The sequence below is a fragment of the Oncorhynchus tshawytscha genome, linkage group LG29 (assembly GCF_018296145.1).
Source record: "Oncorhynchus tshawytscha isolate Ot180627B linkage group LG29, Otsh_v2.0, whole genome shotgun sequence".
In the NCBI taxonomy this organism is placed as follows: Eukaryota; Metazoa; Chordata; class Actinopteri; order Salmoniformes; family Salmonidae; genus Oncorhynchus; species Oncorhynchus tshawytscha.
Window position 1 is genome coordinate 12103593 of NC_056457.1, and position 22555 is coordinate 12126147.

At 45.0% G+C, this 22555-nt stretch overlaps 1 protein-coding gene across 2 annotated transcripts in view; it reads right to left on the reverse strand.

The window, feature by feature from the left end:
- The window catches only part of tmem108 (transmembrane protein 108), a 61785-nt gene that overhangs the window by 14088 nt on the left and 25142 nt on the right, over nt 1–22555 (reverse strand). Inside the window, exons 1-2 of one of the 2 annotated variants that reach the window (XM_024392937.2) lie at nt 7182–7587; nt 4724–4807 (exon numbers count right to left, since the gene is read on the reverse strand). In XM_024392937.2, the coding sequence (XP_024248705.2) occupies nt 4724–4763 (40 nt within the window). In that variant the 5' untranslated portion in view covers nt 4764–4807; nt 7182–7587. Of the gene's footprint in view, nt 1–4723; nt 4808–7181; nt 7588–22555 lie in introns of those variants that run through there. The other variant, XM_042308404.1, reaches the window with a different exon arrangement.

Below are 22555 nucleotides of genomic sequence, written 5' to 3' on the forward strand. Positions count from 1 at the left end.
GCCCAGTTGTGCTGCATCATCAGTAGTCGGTCGGTCAGTCACAGCGTTTCATTTAGCAAATCCCAGGAAATCTGACATTCCCCAAAATAGGTCCTATAATACGCAACATCCTCCATCGACAACATTCAATCCCCAGTGGCTGTTCTGTAGGCGCTATTTCTAAACTGCACAGCACAGTTTACCCTCCCCAAATCCTCACCTTCACCATTAGTAGGTTAAATCACTAAACTGACCTAAGATCAGTGTCTAAGGGGCATCTTCTCCAAGCTTAACACGCACATCATTCACTGTGATGCCACAGGTGCAGATAATCATATTATCACATCATTAGCTGCTGGTGTATAGGCTAAACATGCATGGGTTGATATTGTATTGTAATCACTGTGGGCACTGATGCATAGCAGTTAGCGATTAAGGATGCCCTCACCGCCCAGTCCCCTATGGACTGTGTTAAGGCTTGTTTATACTAATTGCTAATATGGTGCGCCGCGGATGCTAAGTCCATGGGATGCTCTGTGAGTCCACACGGGAGTTAGGAGGGTTGTCTCTACAGCATCGATCAGAATACCAATAAGGTTCCATCTCAAATCTCAAAAAACTCAAACTACACATGCACGCACACACACAAACATAGCCAGCAGCATACCACCCTGCATCCCACTGCTGGCTTGCTTCTGAAGCTAAGCAGGGTTGGTCCTGGTCAGTCCTCCCAATGCCAAGGGCATCCCAATGCCCAGGGCAGTGATTGGGGACATTGCCCTGTGTACGGTGCCGTCTTTCGGATGGGACGTTAAATTGGCGTCCTGACTCTCTGTGGTCACTAAAGATCCCATGGCACTTATTGTAAGAGTAGGGGTGTTAACCCCGGTGTCCTGGCTAAATACCCAATCTGTCCCTCATACCATCCCGGTCACCTAATCATCCCCAGCTTACAATTGGTCATTCCTCTGCCTTGTAACTATTCCCCAGGTTGCTGCTGTAAATGAGAATGTTATCAGTCAACTTACCAGGTAAAATAAGGGTTAAATAAAAACACACAAACACTCAGCTCATATTTGTAAATAAAGCTTGACGGAGTCGAATGAAAGTAGATGTTGGGCTTCTTTTGACGATGTGATTTGTGGAGAAGAGCCTGTGCATTTCACCTCATCTTTAACATGCTATCTGAACAGACCAGATCAAACTGATGAGATTCTTCACAGCAGGGGCACAAAAAGCCCCTTATCCCCAGTCAGACCTGTGGCGGGATTTGATTATCAAGCCTGTCCATGCTATTCCAATTATGACCTAGCTGCAGTAGTCAATAGGCGTTACTGATGTCACCTACAATACAGTATGTGATCTGACAGTTGATTGGTGAGGAGGTTGTATTGGTATTCGTAAGTCTCTCTGGATAAGAAAAACATTTCGACTCATCAAAACAAGGGACTGGTTTTCCATCCGTTTTCCAGTTTAATCCCCATGGGTCCGGGGAATATACAATGGGATGAGGGTCAAATATACAATGGGATGAGGGTCAAATATACAATGGGATGAGGGTCAAATATACAATGGGATGAGGGTCAAATATACAATGGGATGAGGGTCAAATATACAATGGGATGAGGGTCAAATATAAAATGGGATGAGGGTCAAATATACAATGGGATGAGGGTCAAATATACAATGGGATGAGGGTCAAATATACAATGGGATGAGGGTCAAATATACAATGGGATGAGGGTCAAATCATACAAATAAAAATGTAAACAGCATCTCTCCTTTAAGTTCAATACATTTATTCAAACATACTTATTTCTAGCAGCTATGTGCAATCACCCTTAATGAACTCTGTTTTCAGGTTAGGAACTATTCTTGAACAACAATTGTTTTCAGTCGGGAATTAAACAAACTGTCAGTCAGAGGTGTAAAGAGAGTGCATCTTTAAAAGTGGCGTCAACAGACAAATTCCACTGGTCTGCTGGTTGGGTGTGCCCGGCCCGCCTGCCAATCTATGGGGGAGAGTGGTTATCCCAGGGGGCTGAGGGATAGATGGGGCACATCCTGTGGACCGCTGGGACTGGGGGTGGGGTGGTGGGGGGGGTTATGGCGGCACAGACGTGAGCTCTGAGAGATTCTATGGTACCGTTCCAAAAAGTACCCTATTCCCTACTTAGTGCACTACTTTTGACCAGAGCCATAGGCCCTGGTCAAAACTAGTACACTATATAGGGAATAGGGTGCCAGTTGGGATTCATCCTATCACACAGTGGGATAATATCTTCCTGTTTGAATGTTCTGTAAAGCTTGTCAGATTAGGTTACCCCCCCTCCCCCACACACACTTTTTACAACACGGACATGTTTATCCCAGATCCCATATCCACTCTGTCAGAGACCTGAGGAATGAGAGACAAGGAGGATAGAAAGGCCCTCTGATGTTTACTGTGGTATTGATTTACTAGGACAGTAGTTGCCTGGTTGACTGGGGGCTGTAACAGCAACTGGGCCACAGGTCCGGTCGGTTTAAACAGGAAGGAAAGACATAAACTAGGAAGTTATTCGGGCTCTGGGGAGAACATTGAGTCACGAAGACTGAGAAAAACAACGCAATAAAGTAGACTGGCAGCACTGTACCGCTCACACGTAATGTATAAGTTATTCAAGATATTACGGCGGTGTTATGACATTATTACAAGCACAATGTAGTGCCACAATAGAACCCAACCAAAAGGCGAGGAGCGCGGCCCTGCAACTCAGATTAGGGAGATTTCTCATAGCTTGCAAATCACTCTAAACGCTCACAGATAAGCATTTGACGAGCTGACGTCACAATGTCATTTGCACTTGAGTCAAGGAGATGGAAGGAATTGCCGTACTGGGAAGGAATTGGATTGAGGACAGAGGGCAAAACAAACGTTTTCTGAAAACAAACAGGAAGTTTTCTGTAGCTTCAGGTGGGCCTGTACAGACAACCATGTTGAGACATGGATGGAAAAGGCAGACATGGAAGGAAAGAGAGAGAGGACAGAGAAGAAAAAACACCACAGGAAAGAAGGATTGGGACCAAAGGAAATGGGAGTACAGTGTGATAATATCCTGATTTCATCCCACTCTCTGTGCTCTCTGAAACCCCTCTCCACAACCAACGCTATAGGCCAACTCGTAAAATTAACAAAAATTAACTCCCAAGAATTCTCAATGAGCATTGTTCAATTCAGTTGAAATTGACCCAAACTCTGGTTTATATTACGATAATTGTATTTGCCAATTTATTTATTTGGCCAACCTAAATTTGACTTATACCTTATCTGAAAGACACACACACACAGGTAGGAGAGGGGGCTCCCACACTGGGCACCCATGGAGCAATTGTTGTGGGGTGCCTTGCTCAAGGACACAATGGCAGGCAATGGCATCTAGGATTTGATACCAGCAGACCCCTCCAGACCTGGGATTCAAACTGGCAACCCTCCAGTTGCTACAGTAGCTCGCCTCTCTAACCACTAGGCTACATGCCGCCGCTGGCAGGTACAGGCCAGAATGAGAAATGAGAATAGTCTGTTCTACAGAAAGGCAGCAGGAGTCTCTGGTGGGCTTCCCTGTCTAGACATAAGAACAAGCTACCTAGGCTACCCCCCCAAATAGCACCCTATTCCCTATATAGTGTAGTACTTTTGAACAGGGTAGTGCAGTATATAGGCAATAGGGTGACATTTAAGATGCAGAGAGTTGCGTGTGAAGAGTCTGGGGAGAGGCAGGCCACAGCTGTGACTCACACAGCACATCTAAGTGAAAAATACCACCTGGACTGTCAATGTTGGGTTCCACAGAAAACTGATGAAACCTCTCAAAAAGAGGCGACAGATCATTTGGTACGAAGAACCACACGGTACCAAAAACAAACGGCAAAATGAGAAAAAAAGAATAATCATCTCATTCTATGATTTCACATATCCTACATTTCTGAGCCAGACAATGCTAAGAAATAGTTTCCTTGCCAAAGGTTCCATTATTTCCGTGGCTGTACCCTGTTCTCAACCCAGCACCACTGGAGAACATAGTACAGCATTGGAACACTTTGACTGGACCATCTGTTCTTGAGTATACAACAGCATACCCTATAGGAGGCTTCCTGAGCAGTCAACAACCTTCATGTATCTGCTGTGTGATATGATTGAGTTAGATTAGTCAGGCCCAGCCTTTAACCTTGTTGCCCTGTTCTGGGCCATGGGGCACAGGGTGAATCATATCATAGTAGAGATGAGCAACCTGCTCCACTAACAGCCTGTGGCAATGTCAGTGGTTCAGCCTGACCCCATGTTCCACATTCTGCTCTGGACACCTGCCAGATATTCACCCCCCCCGGCCCTGCTAATATTCTTAGAATGTTAATCAGTATATACTGTATGATATGATTATGTAACGCAGAGATAGATAAGGATGAGTAACACTATGCGAGTACAATACCCATCTCTGTCTACATGGAATCGGCTGAGACTGTGTTTTGAAGGTCCTTTTCTTGTAGCTGTTATCAGCACTGTTATTGTGCCTTCACTTTAGCTGTTTTCTGTCTCACTGGACTCTATTCTACTGGGCCCTTACCTGTGGCTAATGTGCAGTTTTACAAGTTTGGCTAATGTACAGTAAGCCCGTAGCTTAGTTATGTCACGTGTGCTATGAGTGTCAGTAATGGTTTGACTGTATCCTATCTCAGCTATGAGGACCCAGCCATGTCTACTCACTCAGCAGCTGGCGGCGCAGGACCTGCAGGCTTCTCTTCATGGTATCATGTGGTCCGGCTCCTCCTCCACAGTGCTCATGGTTCTCTGTGGAACACAACCAGACCAGAGAGACAGACTGAGATACGGCACCGCGGTCAGGAAGCACGGTCAGACACTGATGTGATTAGGTGAGGACATAGAGGGGGGGGTGAGAGAGAGACAGAGAGAGTAAGAAAGAAGAGAGAGCGAGAGAGAGAGAAAGAAAGAAGAGTGAGAGAGAGAAAGAGAGAGAGAGAAAGTGAGAGAAAGAGAAAGAGAGAGAGAAAGAGGAAAGAGATTGATCACATAGCCAGGTGAGGGGATGTCCATTGAGAGACAGAGAGGACAGACAGAGAGACTGATATAGAGAGAAAAATACAGCCAGTGACAGATCAGGACAGACAAGACGATGTTTACAATTCCCAGTCAGGTCACAAACAGGAAAGAACTCAACAAACCCCCACCCCTCTGACAACAATAATAAATATTCACCATGACAGGCATAAATACTTAGCCATGGAAAAGTAACATAAATCAAGGTTGGATTAGACCATTAATGTACAGGGGGGTCATTGTGTATTTGGCTCCTGAACACTGGCTATGTATGAAATGCAGTACGCTGCACTCACTGCCTAGGCTGGTCAGTAAAACCAATCATGGGTCGTTAAACATTGATCAGTAGGGCGTGTAGTGTGTACTGAGCTATATATCACTAGACTGTATGCTAACTTCCACGGGTAGTCTTTAGAAGTGACAGAAGTGATAGTACCTTGATAAATGAAAGGAAGGCCCACACGCGCGAGCTGTGCACACACAAATTATTTTCACCTCTGGAAAAGCTTGCCTGTGTATATGTGTGTGTGTGTGTGTGTGTGTGTGTGTGTGTGTGTGTGTGTGTGTGTGTGTGTGTGTGTGTGTATGTGAGAGAGAGAGATTGTATTTCCATGTGTTGCCCTGTCTTTGGGGAATAAACACACCTTCACGTCCCCTAAGGTGAATCCCCAATGCATAAATAATCTGGTGGCAGTGGCGAGTGTGAAATTGGATTTGTGCCCCCTAGGACGACAGGGTCTGTATGTGGGCAACCTGTGGATACGTCCCAAATGGCACCCTATTTCGTATATAGTGCACCACTTTTGACCAGAACCCTATGGGCCCTGGTCAAAAGTAGTGCACTATAAAGGGAAAAAGATTCCACTCGAGACGCACCCTGTGTTTCTCTGAAAGCGCAACGCAATGGCAGGGGAAAGGATAAGCAAACAAGCAACACTGATAATTTCATAATGTATTGTTCCTTATGAAAATAATCACTTTCATAAAAGACTGGATTGAAATACGCACGCTGCAGGCTGCAACTCAATTACCAGTCATATTGATATTTGGCCAGTCGAATGCCAAAACAAGACACTGGCCCACCGTGAGAATGCCCATTTTGGGCAATTTCACTGGGGGTTGTCTCTCTCCTCTCCTCTTTTTCTCTCTCCCTCCTTTCCCTCTCTCTCTCTTCTCACCTCCCTCCTTTCCCTCTCTCTCTCTTCTCACCTCCCTCATCTCTCTCTCTAACCCCTGCTCTCTCTCTCTCTCTCTAAGCCCTGCTCCCCCCCCCCGCTCTCTACCTCTTTCTAGGTGCATAAGCATCATGCTCCAGGGCTAATGAGCGGAGTGGCGGTGAGTGTTGAAGGAGTACAGCTGAACCTCTCCAGTGTCCACAGTGATTACACATCATCACCCGTACTGGCTACCAGAATACCTTTCATTCACACAGGGCAGAGGAGGTGGAAGAGGAGGAGGAGGAGGAGGGGGAGGAAGAGAAAGAGGAGGGGTGAGCGGTGAATCATATCCACCTGCTATGATGGCACATTAGCTACAGGTGCGTGCCACGACTTGTCCATACACAGAGAGAGCGGGAGAGCGAGATATGTGGAGAGGCTGTGGATTTAACTACGATAGAGGAAAGGAGAGTATGGGAAAAGCCCCTCAGACCCCGGGCAGAGTTCGGCTAGACACAGAGAGTAAGGGAGAGAGAGATGATGTATTATGTCCTTAAAGTCCAGGAGCTGGATAGGACAAATAGTCCAGAAAACAGAGGATTACGTCCGGGTTGAAATATGACTCGAGATACCTACCCAAAGATGTAAACACGGTGAGTAAATCACCGATCAACACAGATACCGTTGGTCTGTGTCTTTTCAGTAATGTCAGGGACAGCTAGCAGCTCCATGGTATTCCAACATTTTACAGGAGAATAACAAACGAACCACTGCATGGCAACTGACACACATACCCACACACACACGTAGAGCGTGGCCATTGCCATGACAACACAAATAGTACATTGTATTCAAATCTCTTTGCCGAGGACAAATGGGACTCCATCAGAGAGAAAAAAATTCAATAATCCCATCATTTCTAAGAGAGAAAGACTAAATAAAGCACTCACCATTGGGACTGGGAGAATATGACTTTCAGAAACAATCCCTCTCCTCATAGCAACGCAGCGGTCTTTGTGTTTGGGCTCATGTTGACAGCCCTTTGGGTCCCCAAAATGCCTTTGCTGCTGCTGCGACTTGGAGAGTGCAGCTCTGAATAGTGAACCTGGAGGGGCGCACAGAGTTTAAGCCCCAGCCAAGGTCACTCGAGACGGGTTAATGAAATAAATCTGTCACTCTGTCGCCACCAGGGTGCAAGCGCGCAAGGATAACAAAGCCTTTACATTTTGGACTTCCCTCTATTTTACTGTAGGGGTCTAGCGTCTAAGGATCTGGCTCGGCGCCTGCATGAAGCTGCACCTTCCATAACGAAGGAGGAAAGAGGGTGAGGAAGGAGGGAGTAAGGGAGTCACTGAACGAGGGGACAGGGCTGTGCTCTCATAACAACCCACAGATAACCCAAAGACTTAATCACACTCTTTTATGGGAGCTGATATTTTCCTCCCTCCAATGCGATGTTCTCACGGCTAGGTTCATCTGCTGGTTCCAGCTGCATTTGAATGAACACACTGTCTCAAATGGCACCCTAAGGGCACTACTTTTGACCAGGGCCCTACGGGTTCGGTCAAAAGTAGTGCACTGTGTCGGGAATAGGGTGCCATTTGGGACGCAGGCACTGTGAAGGCGGTCGGGAAATGGAGACATGCTCCTAAATTCCTTACACAGATTCAGGGAGTCAAATCTCAGTCATAAAGTAAGACAAATCTGAGAAAATGTGGAGGTGTTACATTGACTTCTTTCTTTCTTTCAGATAGCTGAAAAACATTATAGAGGTAACAACTTTCCCATTTCTCCACCATTTTAATATCCAAACTCACTGTGGAGTTATAAATAGGTCCATTTACAGTAAGGCCACCATGGCAGCCCCAAGGGACAAACAATGTGTCAGTCTCAAATTGCACCCTATTCTCTATATAGTACACTCTCTACAGTGCACTACCCATAGGACTCTAGTCAAAAGTAGTGCACTATAAAGGGAATAGTGTGACATTTTGGAAACAGACCAGTTAACATTAGAGGAGTGGATTTACAGTGGACCTCATTGGCATAATCTCAAGGGATTTGGTGATTGCAACAACACCGTGATGTCTATCTCGATCTCCTCCTCCCAGCAGACCAGACAAAAGTGAGGCGCCTTCATGGCGTTCGCCCTTTGATTATGTTTCTTTCGCTCCTTTGACGGGAATCAGTAAACAGTTCCTGATACCTCCTCACACATCAGGCCTTGTCTCTCCATGTGTTTCCTGTGCTGTTGTTGTTGGGGCTTTGGGGCCTCAGAGGGCCTCAGTTTGGGCTGTGGTGACTTAGTAGTGCTGAGCAGTGATGTCTCTGGGGCCCCTCCTCCCTCGCCTTCCTCCCCTCAGTCTTACTTGTCCTATTAGTGACCTCACAGTAGACCAAAGGCTGCTGGGCTTTCATAACAGGAATTCAAGTAAGACCCTGCTGAGGCTGATCCCCACTGGGCAATAGACCAGGGGCCTGATTACAATGAACAATTCCATTATGAAACAAATAACACTTATTCTTCAAGCATGAGCCACAACAACAGCTGGGGCCAGTGAGCAGTGACTCAACCACAGAGCAGCCGATTGGTTGTTGGTGCCCCTGGAGTACTGCTGCGATCACTTAATTGGCTGGCCAGTCAGACAAAACAAATGTAATGTTTACTACAGTATCGATTTGCTCCAATAACGGTCCCTGGTGATATAGCACCAGGTATTTACCGCAAGCTCTATAGAAAGAAAGTATTGGTTCTTCTGTACCCCATTTCTCCTCTCCACCACGCCAAATGTGTATCTGCAGGATGCTATGGTGCTGAGTCACTGTCAGTGCTGTGAGTAGACGCTGCCGACCATGGCCCTGATGGCAGGATGAGTTGCGGTTGCTGTGTCATGCAGGCTGGTGGCGGTTGGTGTCGGCTGCGCGGGTCATCAATCAGCGCCACCAAGTCCCCCCCACCCCTGCTGCCCAGCTAATACATGGCAGGCCATTAAAAGGAGTGTCAGCATGACGTTCACCTCACCACAGGGGGGAGGTGGGAACACATCATTACTTCCTGTCACCCTTACTGACTAACTGGTCTGGCTACATGAGTCTCACATACTGTGCTGTACTGTCTGTCTGTCTGTCTGTCTGTCTGTCTGTCTGTCTGTCTGTCTGTCTGTCTGTCTGTCTGTCTGTCTGTCTGTCTGTCTGTCTGTCTGTCTGTCTGTCTGTCTGTCTGTCTGTCTGTCTGTCTGTCTGTCTGTCTGTCTGTCTGTCTGTCTGTCTGTCTGTCTGTCTGTCTGTCTGCACATCTCCAAAACCAGTCCACACCCTTTAGAGTAAATGGATAGAAAGGAGTAGAAACAGCTGTTTTATAACGTTGCTATAGTCCCCTCATAAGCGGCTCGTACGTAGCAACTCTGTGCTAATCGTACAAGAAGCGTATCGTAATAGCCACAGTAATTAGTGCGCAAAATGCCTCTGCACGAACATTAATCACCAAGAGACACCACTGCCATAAAACACAACCGTTACAACCCTGTTCCACATTCACGGAGCTGTGGCTGTCAATTCCCATTCCTCTCCCTGGGTTAGAGGCTAAGTTAACATCAGTAATGCAAGGCAGAGCAGTGTAGCACCAGAGATGACACACCTGCCAAAAGCAATGCGTGTGACATGGAGCATGGCAGAATAGTGAGTGGGCACCTGTTTAGTGTGTGCGTCAGTGTGTGTGCGGTCTGCTCCTCAGGCTGACTCTGCCAGCTGAGCTCTCATTCATAACCACCCATCCACACACACATACCCCCCCCACACACACGCACACGCACACACATACACACACACACACACACATGCATTCACACACACTAAAAAAATGATGGGAAAGGGGGATCAACCTGAATGTGTCTCTTACTCATTCACTTGCCTCCACTCAGTATAAGCCACAGCGGCACTTGCCTGCAGTAGAAAGGAAAGTTAAGGGGAGTGCAACAACAACATGTTCATCCTCCCCATGAATCACTAGCCAAGCCTGTCCTCTGACTAAGACCATTCATCAGGGGAACTGTGACCATGGTCCTGGGTGCGTCTGATTCGTCTCACACTATGGTTTCAACTCCTGCTGAGCACCTGCACAGTGCCAAACTCCTGGAAGCTGTCGACCATTGTACCGGTGCCTAATCACCAAATGACTTTTGACCTGTTGCCCTCATGCCACTGCTGGCCAAATGCATGGAGAGGGTTGTCAGGGAGCACCTTACCCTGTCACCCTGTCAACTGGACCTGCTACAGTTTGCCTATAAGGCACAGAGTGGGACTGTAGGATAGTACCCTGACCTTGGTGAACATGGTGTCTAGTCACTTTCAACATGCTAAATCATATGCACACATATTTATTTATTTGAGTTCAGCTTTCAATACAATGCAAATATACACTGCTGAAACGACGACTGGACCTGAACGTCAACGGTGGCCTCGCAGGTTGGATCAAGGACTTTTTAACTGACCGCCCACAGAGGGTTCTCCTGAACGGGGCCCTCTCTGATGAACTGACCCTGTACACAGGGGCGCCCCAGGGGTGTGTCCTTTCACCGCTGTTGTTCTCTATCTACACTAACGAGACAAAGACCCAAAGGAAACAATGTGAGCCTTTGCAAGAACGCAGATGACATGGCTGTGGTGGGACTATTTTTTAAAGATGCTACGTCAGACGGGGACAGCTGTTTTAAACAGGCCAACAACCTTCAAGAATGGTTAATTGCCTTCCACATGAATGTGGACAAGACAAAGGAGCTGATCATCAATGGCAAGGACCTGCCAATGTCCCAACAACTCTCTCTGAACAAGCAACCAGTGGAGGTGGTTGAGTGTTTTAAATATCTAGGGACACAAATTGATTAAAAGTTGGGATTTACAGAGAATGCAAAATGTATTTTTTTAAGGCATGCCAGCGCCTGTTTTAATCAGGAAATTGAAGGGTTGAAGGGATGTTCTGGAGAAGTTGTACAGCAGTCTGGTGGAAAGCATCCTCACGTTCGATATGACAGTCTGGTATGGCAATCTGAGCGTGAGGAGCAAAAGCAAACTGCCCAGAATAGTAAACACAGCCAGCAAAGTAATCAGTCGACCACAGGCCCAGTTGAGCAGTCTGTTCCACCAGGTAACCAAAAGGGAAGGCACTGGCTGTCATTGACGACCCCTCCCACCTACACCCTCACGTTCGAGTGCTTCCCTCTGGCCGGCGCTTCAGAATGCCCATGGCCAAGAAGAACGTGTTCAAACATTCATTCGTTCCTTGTGCTGTTGGACGACTAAATGAAACATCAAATGTATTGGCATATGCACTTATCTATTTCTCTATTTTAACAGTGCAGGGCAGCGGTCAGTTGTGAGTAAATGTATCAAAGTCCTCTATGTTTTTAGGTTATGCAGTATGATGGGTTGACTGGTTTAAATGTTTGTTATGTGAGAATATATGTGTATTTCATCCTTTTTAATGTAAGGTGATGCCAAAGAAAACTTGTAATCCTGGATGGACAATAACGTTTTATTCTATTGTAAGGTACAGCTCCCATAGACTTCAAATAGTATTATGGTTAGCCACAAAGATGATGCTGTGGACCTTAATAAGATGACCAAGCAGGGTAATAGGGCATTAAATTGGGAAGGATGGGGCTCCCCCAGAGTGTAGACGGACAGTGTCACTATACAGTGAACAGGGTGTCATCGTGAGTGACACAGGCTGCAGTTTGTCTGGAACACACACTTTAGTACAGGGGCCACAAGGTGACACACACATATGGGGGCCATGGGAAGGTCACTCTGAGTTACCGTTACATAAGGTGTCAACCCTCCCTGACTCACTGACTGACTGAATAACAGACCCACTGCATGCCACAGAATGGCAAACGATCGCAATGATCTGCAGGCACATTGCCAACACCAATAATGGGATATATATAGATATAGGCAAGGGTGCAAAGACACACACACACACACACTCAGTGTGCTAGTCCTATTATTAATCTCTGACATTAATCTGAGACGCGCAACATCCAGACATAGCATGGCTATCATTTAAAGGGAAAATGTATTTTTACAAACATGCCTTCTGTCCCTTTGGAGTTATTGGGCCGAGCGGTAAAGACAGAGATCGGGATGCAGGGCGTCTCTCTCTCTCTGGCAGCGCCTCAATCGTAAATATCTCTCTCCCTCGATCGGTCTCTCTTTCTCCCTTCTCTTTCATCTCTCTCTATCCCCATCTTTCTCCCCCTCTCTCTATCTCCCTCTCCTCCACCTTGTATCTGTCCTTGTGTGACCCTGCAGACAGTAATGATACAATTGACTGCTGCTGTGTTGTGCTGGTGCTGCTGACTAACAGTAAAGTGAAGCTAGCAGCGCGCCACGTCCCGCTACGCCTGTCACAATCACTAAGAAAGTAATACCACAGAAAAATAGAGAGCGTGGGGCTGACACCTAAATTCACCACTTTACACAAAGCGTGATGACGCCTGTCAGAATTTCCTGGAGTGTCTGGGTAGCATCCCAAATGGCACCCTACTCCCTGCATAGTGCACTGCCTTTGACCAGAGCCCTCTGCACTATGTGGGGAATAGGGTGCCATTTGTGATGGAGACTCAGTAGTCTGTCCCTGAAACGGTAGGCACAGCATGCACCCTGGAGAGTGTGAAGACAGGAGCATTTAAAGTGAAGTATTTCAGAGTCGAATCTACTTCTGAGACTACACTAGACAGGAGTGAAGTGAACATGAGTGTATTATAGCTCAGCAAAAGGCAGAATGACAACATCGAAAGACAGAGAGCCTGGGTAGGAGCTAGCATCGCTATATAGGCTAGCAAACACTTGTGTCTGATATGAGGCTCCCTGTGGGAATAGCCTAGCTAGCAGTGGAATTTTACAGCTGCCCCAACACACCATAGAGTCGTCTGATATTAATATCTTCATCTTTGATCACCAAAGGGAGGCTTGTAATAAGAAAGCTCCCATGGGGGCAGAGGGTGGCGCACTAAAAAATAAACAACATCCACAAAAAAGCAGTCTGCTTCGGTCGAGATGAAAAAGTACAATTATAAACTGGGTGGTTTGAGCCCTGAATGCATTCCATGGGTATGACAAAACATGTATTTTTACTGCTCTAATTACGTTGGTAACCAGTTTATAATAGTAATAAGGCACCTTGGGGGTTTCTAGTATATTGGCCATATACCACACCTCCTCGGGCCTTATTGCTTAAGTATATGTTGTCTGCAAAACGCTCTCAGAATGATATAGCTAGAGAGAATCACTCGATTGGAGAACTTGCTGTGCTTATTGTGAGGTAATTTGCTCTCTTTTGCTTTATTCCCACCACTGTTCATGCTGTGTCTGTCGATTCATGATGAAGGGAATAAGAATTATGTTGATAATCTAATTGACTTAATTTCTCCCATCCAAGTGAAAGATGAAGTTCCAGAGAGAAGAAAAGAGGAGAGAAATAATTCAAATCTCCAGACAAATAACTCAAGGAACCAGAAGACGGATGCTTCCAACAGCTCTCAACCTTTAACAAACGCAACGTGCGATTAGAACAGATGGTGTTTCCTCTTGTCCCTTGTGTAAAGATTTGTGAAGCAAAGGGCAAACGTTTCAGCTCTAGTCTAGTTCAAGATGCGCCCCCTTACACCCAGATTGTCTAATCGTTAAAGTTCATAGCGTTGGCTGGATCTGCCAGACAGACAGACATGTCAGAAAATGGATTATTTGACTAGGTCGCTCAATGAGACCTTAGTAGGAGATAACGAGCAAGCATGTAACCATTTACCCTTGATCTATCCAACGCCTGGCCGTCCAGTGTCCGCAGCTACTCAGCTGTGACAACTGCTTGATTGGCACTTTGAATATCCTTTATGCAACAACCCAGCGGTTTGGTGTAGGTGTTGTACTTCGTATGCAACGGTTGGTTGACTGTTAGAGGTGTTGAGCTTGAGCTAGAGTTGACATTTGAGGCTTGGTTAGCTGCATAAGCCCAGGAGTTTCTATACTATGTTCCTCAAGCTTGGTTCTTAGCTAGTGGGGGGCTGTGGGTGACGGAGTATCTGCAGTGGGACTGCTTCCACTCACAAACCTACTGTGAGAGGTTTGTGAGTGGGAGAGGTTGCGATAGCGCTTCACTATGATCTGATCTTATAGCGGTAAACATGGTTTAAAGTTGCCGTCTAACACTCCATCTCCCATCTCCCTTTGGTCTTCTCTCCTTTACAACTCCTACTTTCATCCGTACGACCGCCTTCTTTCATGCTCTCTCTCTCTATCTCGCTCTCTATCTTCCATAGACAAGATTGATGACTCCATGTCCTAACTCTCTGTTGTATATTGACTTCAGAAACGACTTGTATTGATGCTCAGAAACGATTATTAGCTGACATGTACAGCAGCAATGCTTAAAAAAGAATCATACTAGGACATGCACCACTTCTGGGACTTTAACATCACAGCACCAAACATCACAGAAAAATCCTCTTTGAAATGTGCAGTTCATTCTTCATAACTGTCTGGCGATACCAAATCATGGAATCACAAGGATGTCCTAAAGAGGAACTATATGTCAGCCTCTGGTCAGACTCCTAAACTTCTTCACACATTTTATTATAATGTATTATCTGCTATTTGACCTGTTTAGGGGAATGTATATATAAAAAATATAAAAAACGGAAATATCACATTTACATAAGTATTCAGACCATTTACTCAGTACGTTGTTGAAGCACCATTGGCAGCGATTGCAGCCTCAAGTCTTCTTGGGTATGACTAGGGCTGTTGCGATGACCGTGTTACCGCCACACCGGTGGTCACGAGTCATGAAGGCAGTCAAATTCCATGTGACCGTTTAGTCACGGTAATTAGGCTCTGATGCTGCTGACGGTCATTAGTAGCCTGCAAAATGCCTAGTACTCAGCACTCTATTGTCCCTCTAATCACTCTGACATCAATGCAAATTGTTTTCGAAAATCTTATCAAACACTTCATGAGAGCCCATGAGCTCATTTTGCACAATATTTCAATAGGCTATGCAATTGCGCGAGAAAACAGAGTGATGGCCTCTACTAAAAATAGGAGGATCAGCTTTCTATAGGCTAGGCCTACTATATTTATTTCTCAACTTTCCTAATATTAAGCACATTGTTATATATATTTACAACAGGAGTATAGCGTACCTGGCTGGCATGAAAATAAACCATGGGGAAAAGCGTCCTCCATTCACTATTTAAGTGCAGAGATGACAATTTGTACCGCTGACCCTGTTTCAATACAGGTCCATGATAATGGTCCATTCTAAATCTAAACAAATTTCACACATTTAGTATATGTAAAGACAAGATCAAGAATAGTCTGATGGGTGACAATATTAGCCTATCACTTGTGAATTATATATTATAATGTAGCCTAGCCCATATGTTTTGATAAGGTTTGCATCACAACTAAAGTAACTAACTTCTTAAAATGAAGCACATTAATACGCTTTACAAGAGGTGTAGAGCCTAACTGGCAAACATAAGCAGCGAGTGAGTTTCAAGTTTGGGGAAGATCATTTCCACTTTAAAAATGCACCTTCATAATAAAAGCATTACATGCATAATCACATTTTCAGTCACTTTTGATAATGGTGTTTTCCACTAATCGAACATTGGCACTAATAGCCTACTGCCATGTGTGCATTGCTGCGCTTATAATGTGAAGAAATAGCCTAATAGTTCATCAACATTTTAAGCTAAACGTTCTGATCTGTTGCATCAGCCACATTGCGCACATGGTAGTAGGCTATCTATTGCATCCTACAACTGTCCCAGACTATGTTTGGAATATTTATTTCTCACACAGAATAGGTTGACCTTTGTACTATGGGGGATAGTAGATTGACATAGGCTAGTGCTTTTGCTGTTCGTTAGGCCTACTCATTTTGTTGGCTGACGAAAAGTAAATGTGGACAGTTATCTTCAATATGCACCTCGGAATTGAATAAGAACACGCACAGTTGCGTCCCCGATGTTTCTGTCTTCACTTGTAGCCTGTGAGAAGTGACGGTGATGGAGCCGCACAATGGCCACTGGCTGAAAAAGGCATGGATTTTTTTAGGGTGCATTAAGGCCACACAAAGTGGATGCCGCTGAGAAATTCTAGGCATAATCAAGTGCTTGTCAAATTGTGAATGAGTGACTGATGCAAAGCAAAGCTCAAGCCTTTCATTAGAGTCACATCATGCAGCCTTACAATGTATTAAAAATCTAATCATATAGCCCAATGTTTGTAGAACAACTAAAGTTACATTAACAACTCTAAATTAAGCATATAGGAATACCTATTTCTTTGTTAACCACTCAACACAGAATATTTTTATTTATTTTATTTCACCTTTATTTAACCAGGTAGGCTAGTTGAGAACAAGTTCTCATTTACAACTGCGACCTGGCCAAGATAAAGCATAGCAGTGTGAACAGACAACAACACAGAGTTACACATGGAGTAAACAATAAACAAGTCAATAAAACAGTAGAAAAAAATTAAAGAGAAAATAAAAGAGTCTATATACATTGTGTGCAAAAGGCATGAGGAGGTAGGCGAATTATTACAATTTAGCAGATTAACACTGGAGTGACAAATGATCAGATGGTCATGTGCAGGTAGAGATACTGGTGTGCAAAAGAGCAGAAAAGTAAATAAATAAAAACAGTATGGGGATGAGGTAGGTAAATTGGGTGGGCTATTTACCGATGGACTATGTACAGCTGCAGCGATCGGTTAGCTGCTCAGATAGAAGATGTTTAAAGTTGGTGAGGGAGATAAAAGTATCCAACTTCAACGATTTTTGCAATTCATTCCAGTCACAAGCAGCAGAGAACTGGAAGGAAAGGCGGCCAAATGAGGTGTTGGCTTTAGGGATGATCAGTGAGATACACCTGCTGGAGCGCGTGCTACGGGTGGGTGTTGCCATCGTGACCAGTGAACTGAGATAAGGCAGAGCTTTACCTAGCATGGACTTGTAGATGACCTGGAGCCAGTGGGTCTGGCGACGAATATGTAGCGAGGTCCAGCCGACTAGAGCATACAGGTCGCAGTGGTGGGTGGTATAAGGTGCTTTAGTAACAAAACGGATGGCAGTGTTATAAACTGCATCCAGTTTGCTGAGTAGTGTTGGAAGCTATTTTGTAGATGACATCGCCGAAGTCGAGGATCGGTAGGATAGTCAGTTTTACTAGGGTAAGTTTGGCGGCGTGAATGAAGGAGGCTTTGTTGCGAAATAGAAAGCCGATTCTAGATTTGATTTTGAATTGGAGATGTTTGATATGGGTCTGGAAGGAGAGTTTACAGTCTAGCCAGACACCTAGGTACTTATAGATGTCCACATATTCTAGGTGCACATTCCCTCAAAACGTTTGGAGAAAATATCCTTTCTATTTGTTTCAGCTTTGCTCAATTGTATTCTTCATACTATAAAATAATGTCACAGAATTCTATGCAAATTATGTCTGCTAAATGAACTAGTGTAGCCCAAAGCCATTTGGAAGAGCCAGATTAGGACCTAACATAAGGACAACTCAGAGTATGCCATTTTGATCTTCTGAAATAGTACTTATAGTACCAGTACTTTCGTTCCAGTACTCTGCTGCCTGTGACTGGAGCGAATTGCAAAAATCGCTGAAGTTGGAGACTTTTATCTCCCTCACCAACTTCAAACATCAGCTATCTGAGCAGCTAACCGATCGCTGCTGCTGTACATAGTCTATTGGTAAATAGCCCACCCATTTTCACCTACCTCATCCCCATACTGTTTTTATTTATTTACTTGCTCTTTTGCACACCAATATCTCTACCTGTACATGACCATCTGATCATTTATCACTCCAGTGTTAATCTGCAAAATTGTAATTATTCGCCTACCTCCTCATGCCTTTTGCACACATTGTATATAGACTCCCCCCTTTGTTTCTACTGTGTTATTGACTTGTTAATTGTTTATTCCATGTGTAACTCTGTGTTGTCTGCTCACACTGCTATGCTTTATCTTGGCCAGGTCGCAGTTGCAAATGAGAACTTGTTCTCAACTGGCCTACCTGGTTAAATAAAGGTGAAATAAAAAATATATAAAAAATATTTAAAAAATAGACTACATTTTCTTCATATCATGCTTTTTTAGACCTGTCTAAAATAAATAATGGATTTATTGTGAAGGTGTAGGTTATATTACATGGATTTAGGAAGACTTTTTAAAAGTAGATGTTCCAAAGGTCTGCATCAGTGGCTTGTAGGTTATGTGTGGAAGCCGGAAGAGGCTAAATGTGTTTATGTTAATTAACGGTCAATAACTGTGAGCCCAACAGTTAGTTGACTGATAATCACTTGATAATCACTGGCTGACAACATTTTGTGACTGCCACAGCCCTAGGTATGACGCCTCAGTGTTGGCACACCTGTATTTGGCGACTTTCTCCCATTGTTTTCTGCAGATCCTCTCAAGCTCTGTCAGGTTGGATGGGGATTGCACTACACAGCTATTTTCAGGTCTCTCTGGAGATGTTCGATCGGGTTCAAGTAAGGGCTCTGGCTGGGCCACTCAAGGACATTCAGAGACTTGTCCCGAAGCCACTCCTGCCTTGTCTTGGCTGTGTGCTTTGGGTCATTGTCCTGTTGGAAGGTGAACCTTCGCACCAGTCTGAGGTCCTGAGTGCTCTGGAACAGGTTCTCATCAAGGATCTCTCTGTACTTTGCTCTGTTCATCATTCCCTTGATCCTGACTAGTCTCCCGGGCCCTGCCGCTGAAAAACATCCCCACAGCATGATGCTGCCCCCACCATGCTTCAACGTACGGATGGTGCCAGATTTCCTCCAATCTTGGTTTTATCAAACCAGAGAAGCTTGTTTCTTATGGTCTGAGAGTCCTTTAGGTGCCTTTTGGCAAACTCCAAGCAGGCTGTCGTGCCTTTTACTGAGGAGTGACTTCCTTCTGGCACCTCTACTATAAAGGCCTGATTTGTGGAGCGCTGCAGAGATGGTTGTCCTTCTAGAATGTTCTCCCATCTCCACAGAGGAACTCTGGAGCTCTGTCAGAGTTACCATCGGGTTCTTATTCTCCTCCCTGACCAAGGCCCTTCTCCCCCAATTGCTCAGTTTGGCCAGGTCTAGGAGTCTTGGTTTGTCCAAACGTCTTCCATTTAAGAATGATGGAGACCACTGTGTTCTTGGGGACCTTCAATGCTGTGAAAAATTTTTGGTACCCTTCTCCAGATCTGTGCCTCGACACAATCCTGTCTTGGACCTCTACGGACAATTCCTTCGACCTCATGGCTTGGTTTTTGACATGCACTTTCTACTGTGGGACCTTATATTGACAGATGTGTGCCTTTCCAAATCATGGCCAATCTATTGAATTTACCACAGATGGATCAAGTTGTAGAAACATCTCAAGCATGATCAATGGAAACAGGATGCATGACCTAAATTTTGAGTCTCATAGCAAAGAATACTTGTAAAGAAGGTATTTCAGTTTTTGTATTGTAAATAAATTAGCAAAAAATTCTAAAAACCTATTTTCGCTTTGTCTTAACAGGGGGTATTGTATATAGATTGATGAGGAAATATTTGGATTTTATCCATTCTAGAATAAGGCTGTAACGTAACACAATGTGGAAAAAGTCAAGCGGTCTGAATACTGTCTGAATGCAGTGTATGTGTATGTGCATGTGTGCGTGTGCGTGTGTGTGTGTGTGTGTCAACGAATGAGACTTCCTGTAAGACCACGGACATGTGTGTCCTCGAATGATCTGACAGTCAATGTGCAGCGGGCCCGACACCTGTCACTCCTCCCTGTGTCCGTCTGCAGCTGTGTGTGACAGCTAACCCCGTTGGTGTCTGTCTCTCTGCACCGTCTGACAGGTTCTAAGAACAAGCACTTGCGGGGTAAACTAATCTCCAACTGCAAGGGAACATTACTGAAAGTCCACACCACAGACAAGCATGCAGGAGGCTAGGAACTTATTTACTGTCTTCAAGGTTTTAGCACAGAACTCAATGCAGCATGGAATAAGTTTAGCACAATAATAAGGAATGTATTACTGGTAAAGGGTGCTGGCTCATTCAAATTTCACTTGAAAGCAGACAGGTGGTTGAAAGACAACACAATTTATGTTAAACAAATGCTCTGCACTCTTAGAAAAAAGGGTTCTTTAACTGTCCCCATAGGAGGACCCTTTTTGGTTCCAGGTAGAATCCTTTTTGGTTCCAGTCAGAACCCTTTTGGGTTCCATGTAGAACCCTATGTAGAAGGGGTTCTACATATAACTCAAAATGGTTCTACCTGGAACCAAAAACAATTCTACCTGGAACCAGAAAGGGTTCTCCTATGGGGACAGCCAAAGAACCCTTTAAGGTTCTAGATAGCACCTTTTTTTCTAAGAGTGTGGAGGTCGTATTAATGAGGGAATTAAAAACTCTCATATCCAGCTGTGTTAGATTCAGTTGAGCTCACATAGTTCAATACCGTGGGGACCGACAGTGGTAAGTCAGAGAGCACCATGGGAGGGACAATGTCCTGACCAATGAGACCTCACTGTCCAGCCCTTCCTCAACTCTGATTGGTCGGACAACCCGGTGCGGGATATTTTTTGCCCCAGAGACACAGCAGTATCAGATGAGTCTCCTCACCAGTGATGTCAAATGGAGACAAACAACCCAGCGTCCCATGGCCCACGCTGTAGCATGACAAAGCAGCAGCGGCTGGCGCCACAACGCCAGGGGACCTGTCAACGACTATCTATCCTTCAACATCCCAGTGGGCATTGCAGTTACCCGGTGAGCCCTCCCCTGGCACCTCTTGCCCTGACACACTGTGGTGCATACTGTTATACACAGCCTGACACAGCCAGCCATGATGGATGGGGAGAGGTAGTACAAGGAAAAACAATGCTTTTCCCTGACAAAACCAAACGAGAAGTGACACTCGAGGACCGTAATACTGGCAGTTGAGAGCATGTAATTGAGTCGGAAGGTTTGTCAAGGTGTTTGTCAATTGGATGTTTTTATGAGCCTATGAGGTACCCATGGTAACCGTGGTCCTATTGCTCATCAATGAAGGAGAGGTGAGTCATGTGTGTAGAGGATAGCAAAGTGTAGTGGTTAGGGGAGTTGGCCTTGTATCCAGACACATTCAAGTTTCAGACACATTGAGAATTCCTCTAAGATTGGGAGGACAGTGGAAGTATCCTGCTGCTTGTCTAAATGATTCATGCAATGATAAAGTATAATGCATTAACATTAACGCAATTTTAGTGGCCCTTAGGGTATCTATCTGCATGAGAGATTAATAATGTAATGGTGTAATATGCTATAAGGGCTGTATTCTACTGCCATTAATCTCCCGTGGGCAGATTATGCGTGTAGGCCAAGAGAATCTGCCAGAATTAATGTGATGGGTGAGATCCAACCAACATTAGTTCCGGTTTTGGGGTTATTTGGACGTATCAGGATTGGGGGAAGGCCACGCTTAAACTACACTATATATACAAAAGTATGTGGACACACCTTCAAATGAGTGGATTCGGCTATTTCAGTCACATCCGTGGCTGACAGGTGTATAAAATAGAGCACACCGCCATACAATCTCCATAAACAAAAATTGGCAGTAGAATGGCCTTACTGAAGAGCTCAGTGAATTTCAGCGTGGCATCGTCAAAGGATGAGACCTTTCCAACAAGCCAGTTTGTCAAATTTCTGCCCTGCTAGAGCTGCACTGGTCAACTGTAAGTGTTGTTATTGTGAAGTGGAAAAGTCTAGGAGCATCAACGGCTCAGCCGCAAAGGCGCCACAATCTCACAGAACGGGATGGCCGAGTGCTGAAGTACGCAGCGTAGCACATTAAAAACTCACTACCGAGTTCCAAACTGCCTCTGTAAGCAACGTCAGAACAAAAACTGTTTGTCAGAAGCTTCATGAAATGGGTTTCCATGGCCAAGCAGCCGCACACCTGACTAAGATCACCATCTGCAAAGCCAAGCGTTGGCTGGAGTGGTATAAAGCTCGCCGCCATTTGACTCTGGAGCAGTGAAAATGCGTTCTCTGAAGTGATGAATCACGCATCACCATCTGGCAGTCCGACGGATTAATCTGGGTTTGGCAGAATCCAGGAGAACGCAACCTGCACGAATGCATAGTGCTAAATGTAATGTTTGGTGGAGGAGGAATAATGGTCTGGGGCTGTTTTTCATGGTTCGATCTAGGCCCCTTACTTACAATGAATGGAATTCAAAACGCTACAGCATACAATGACATTCTAGAGGATTCTGTGCTTCTA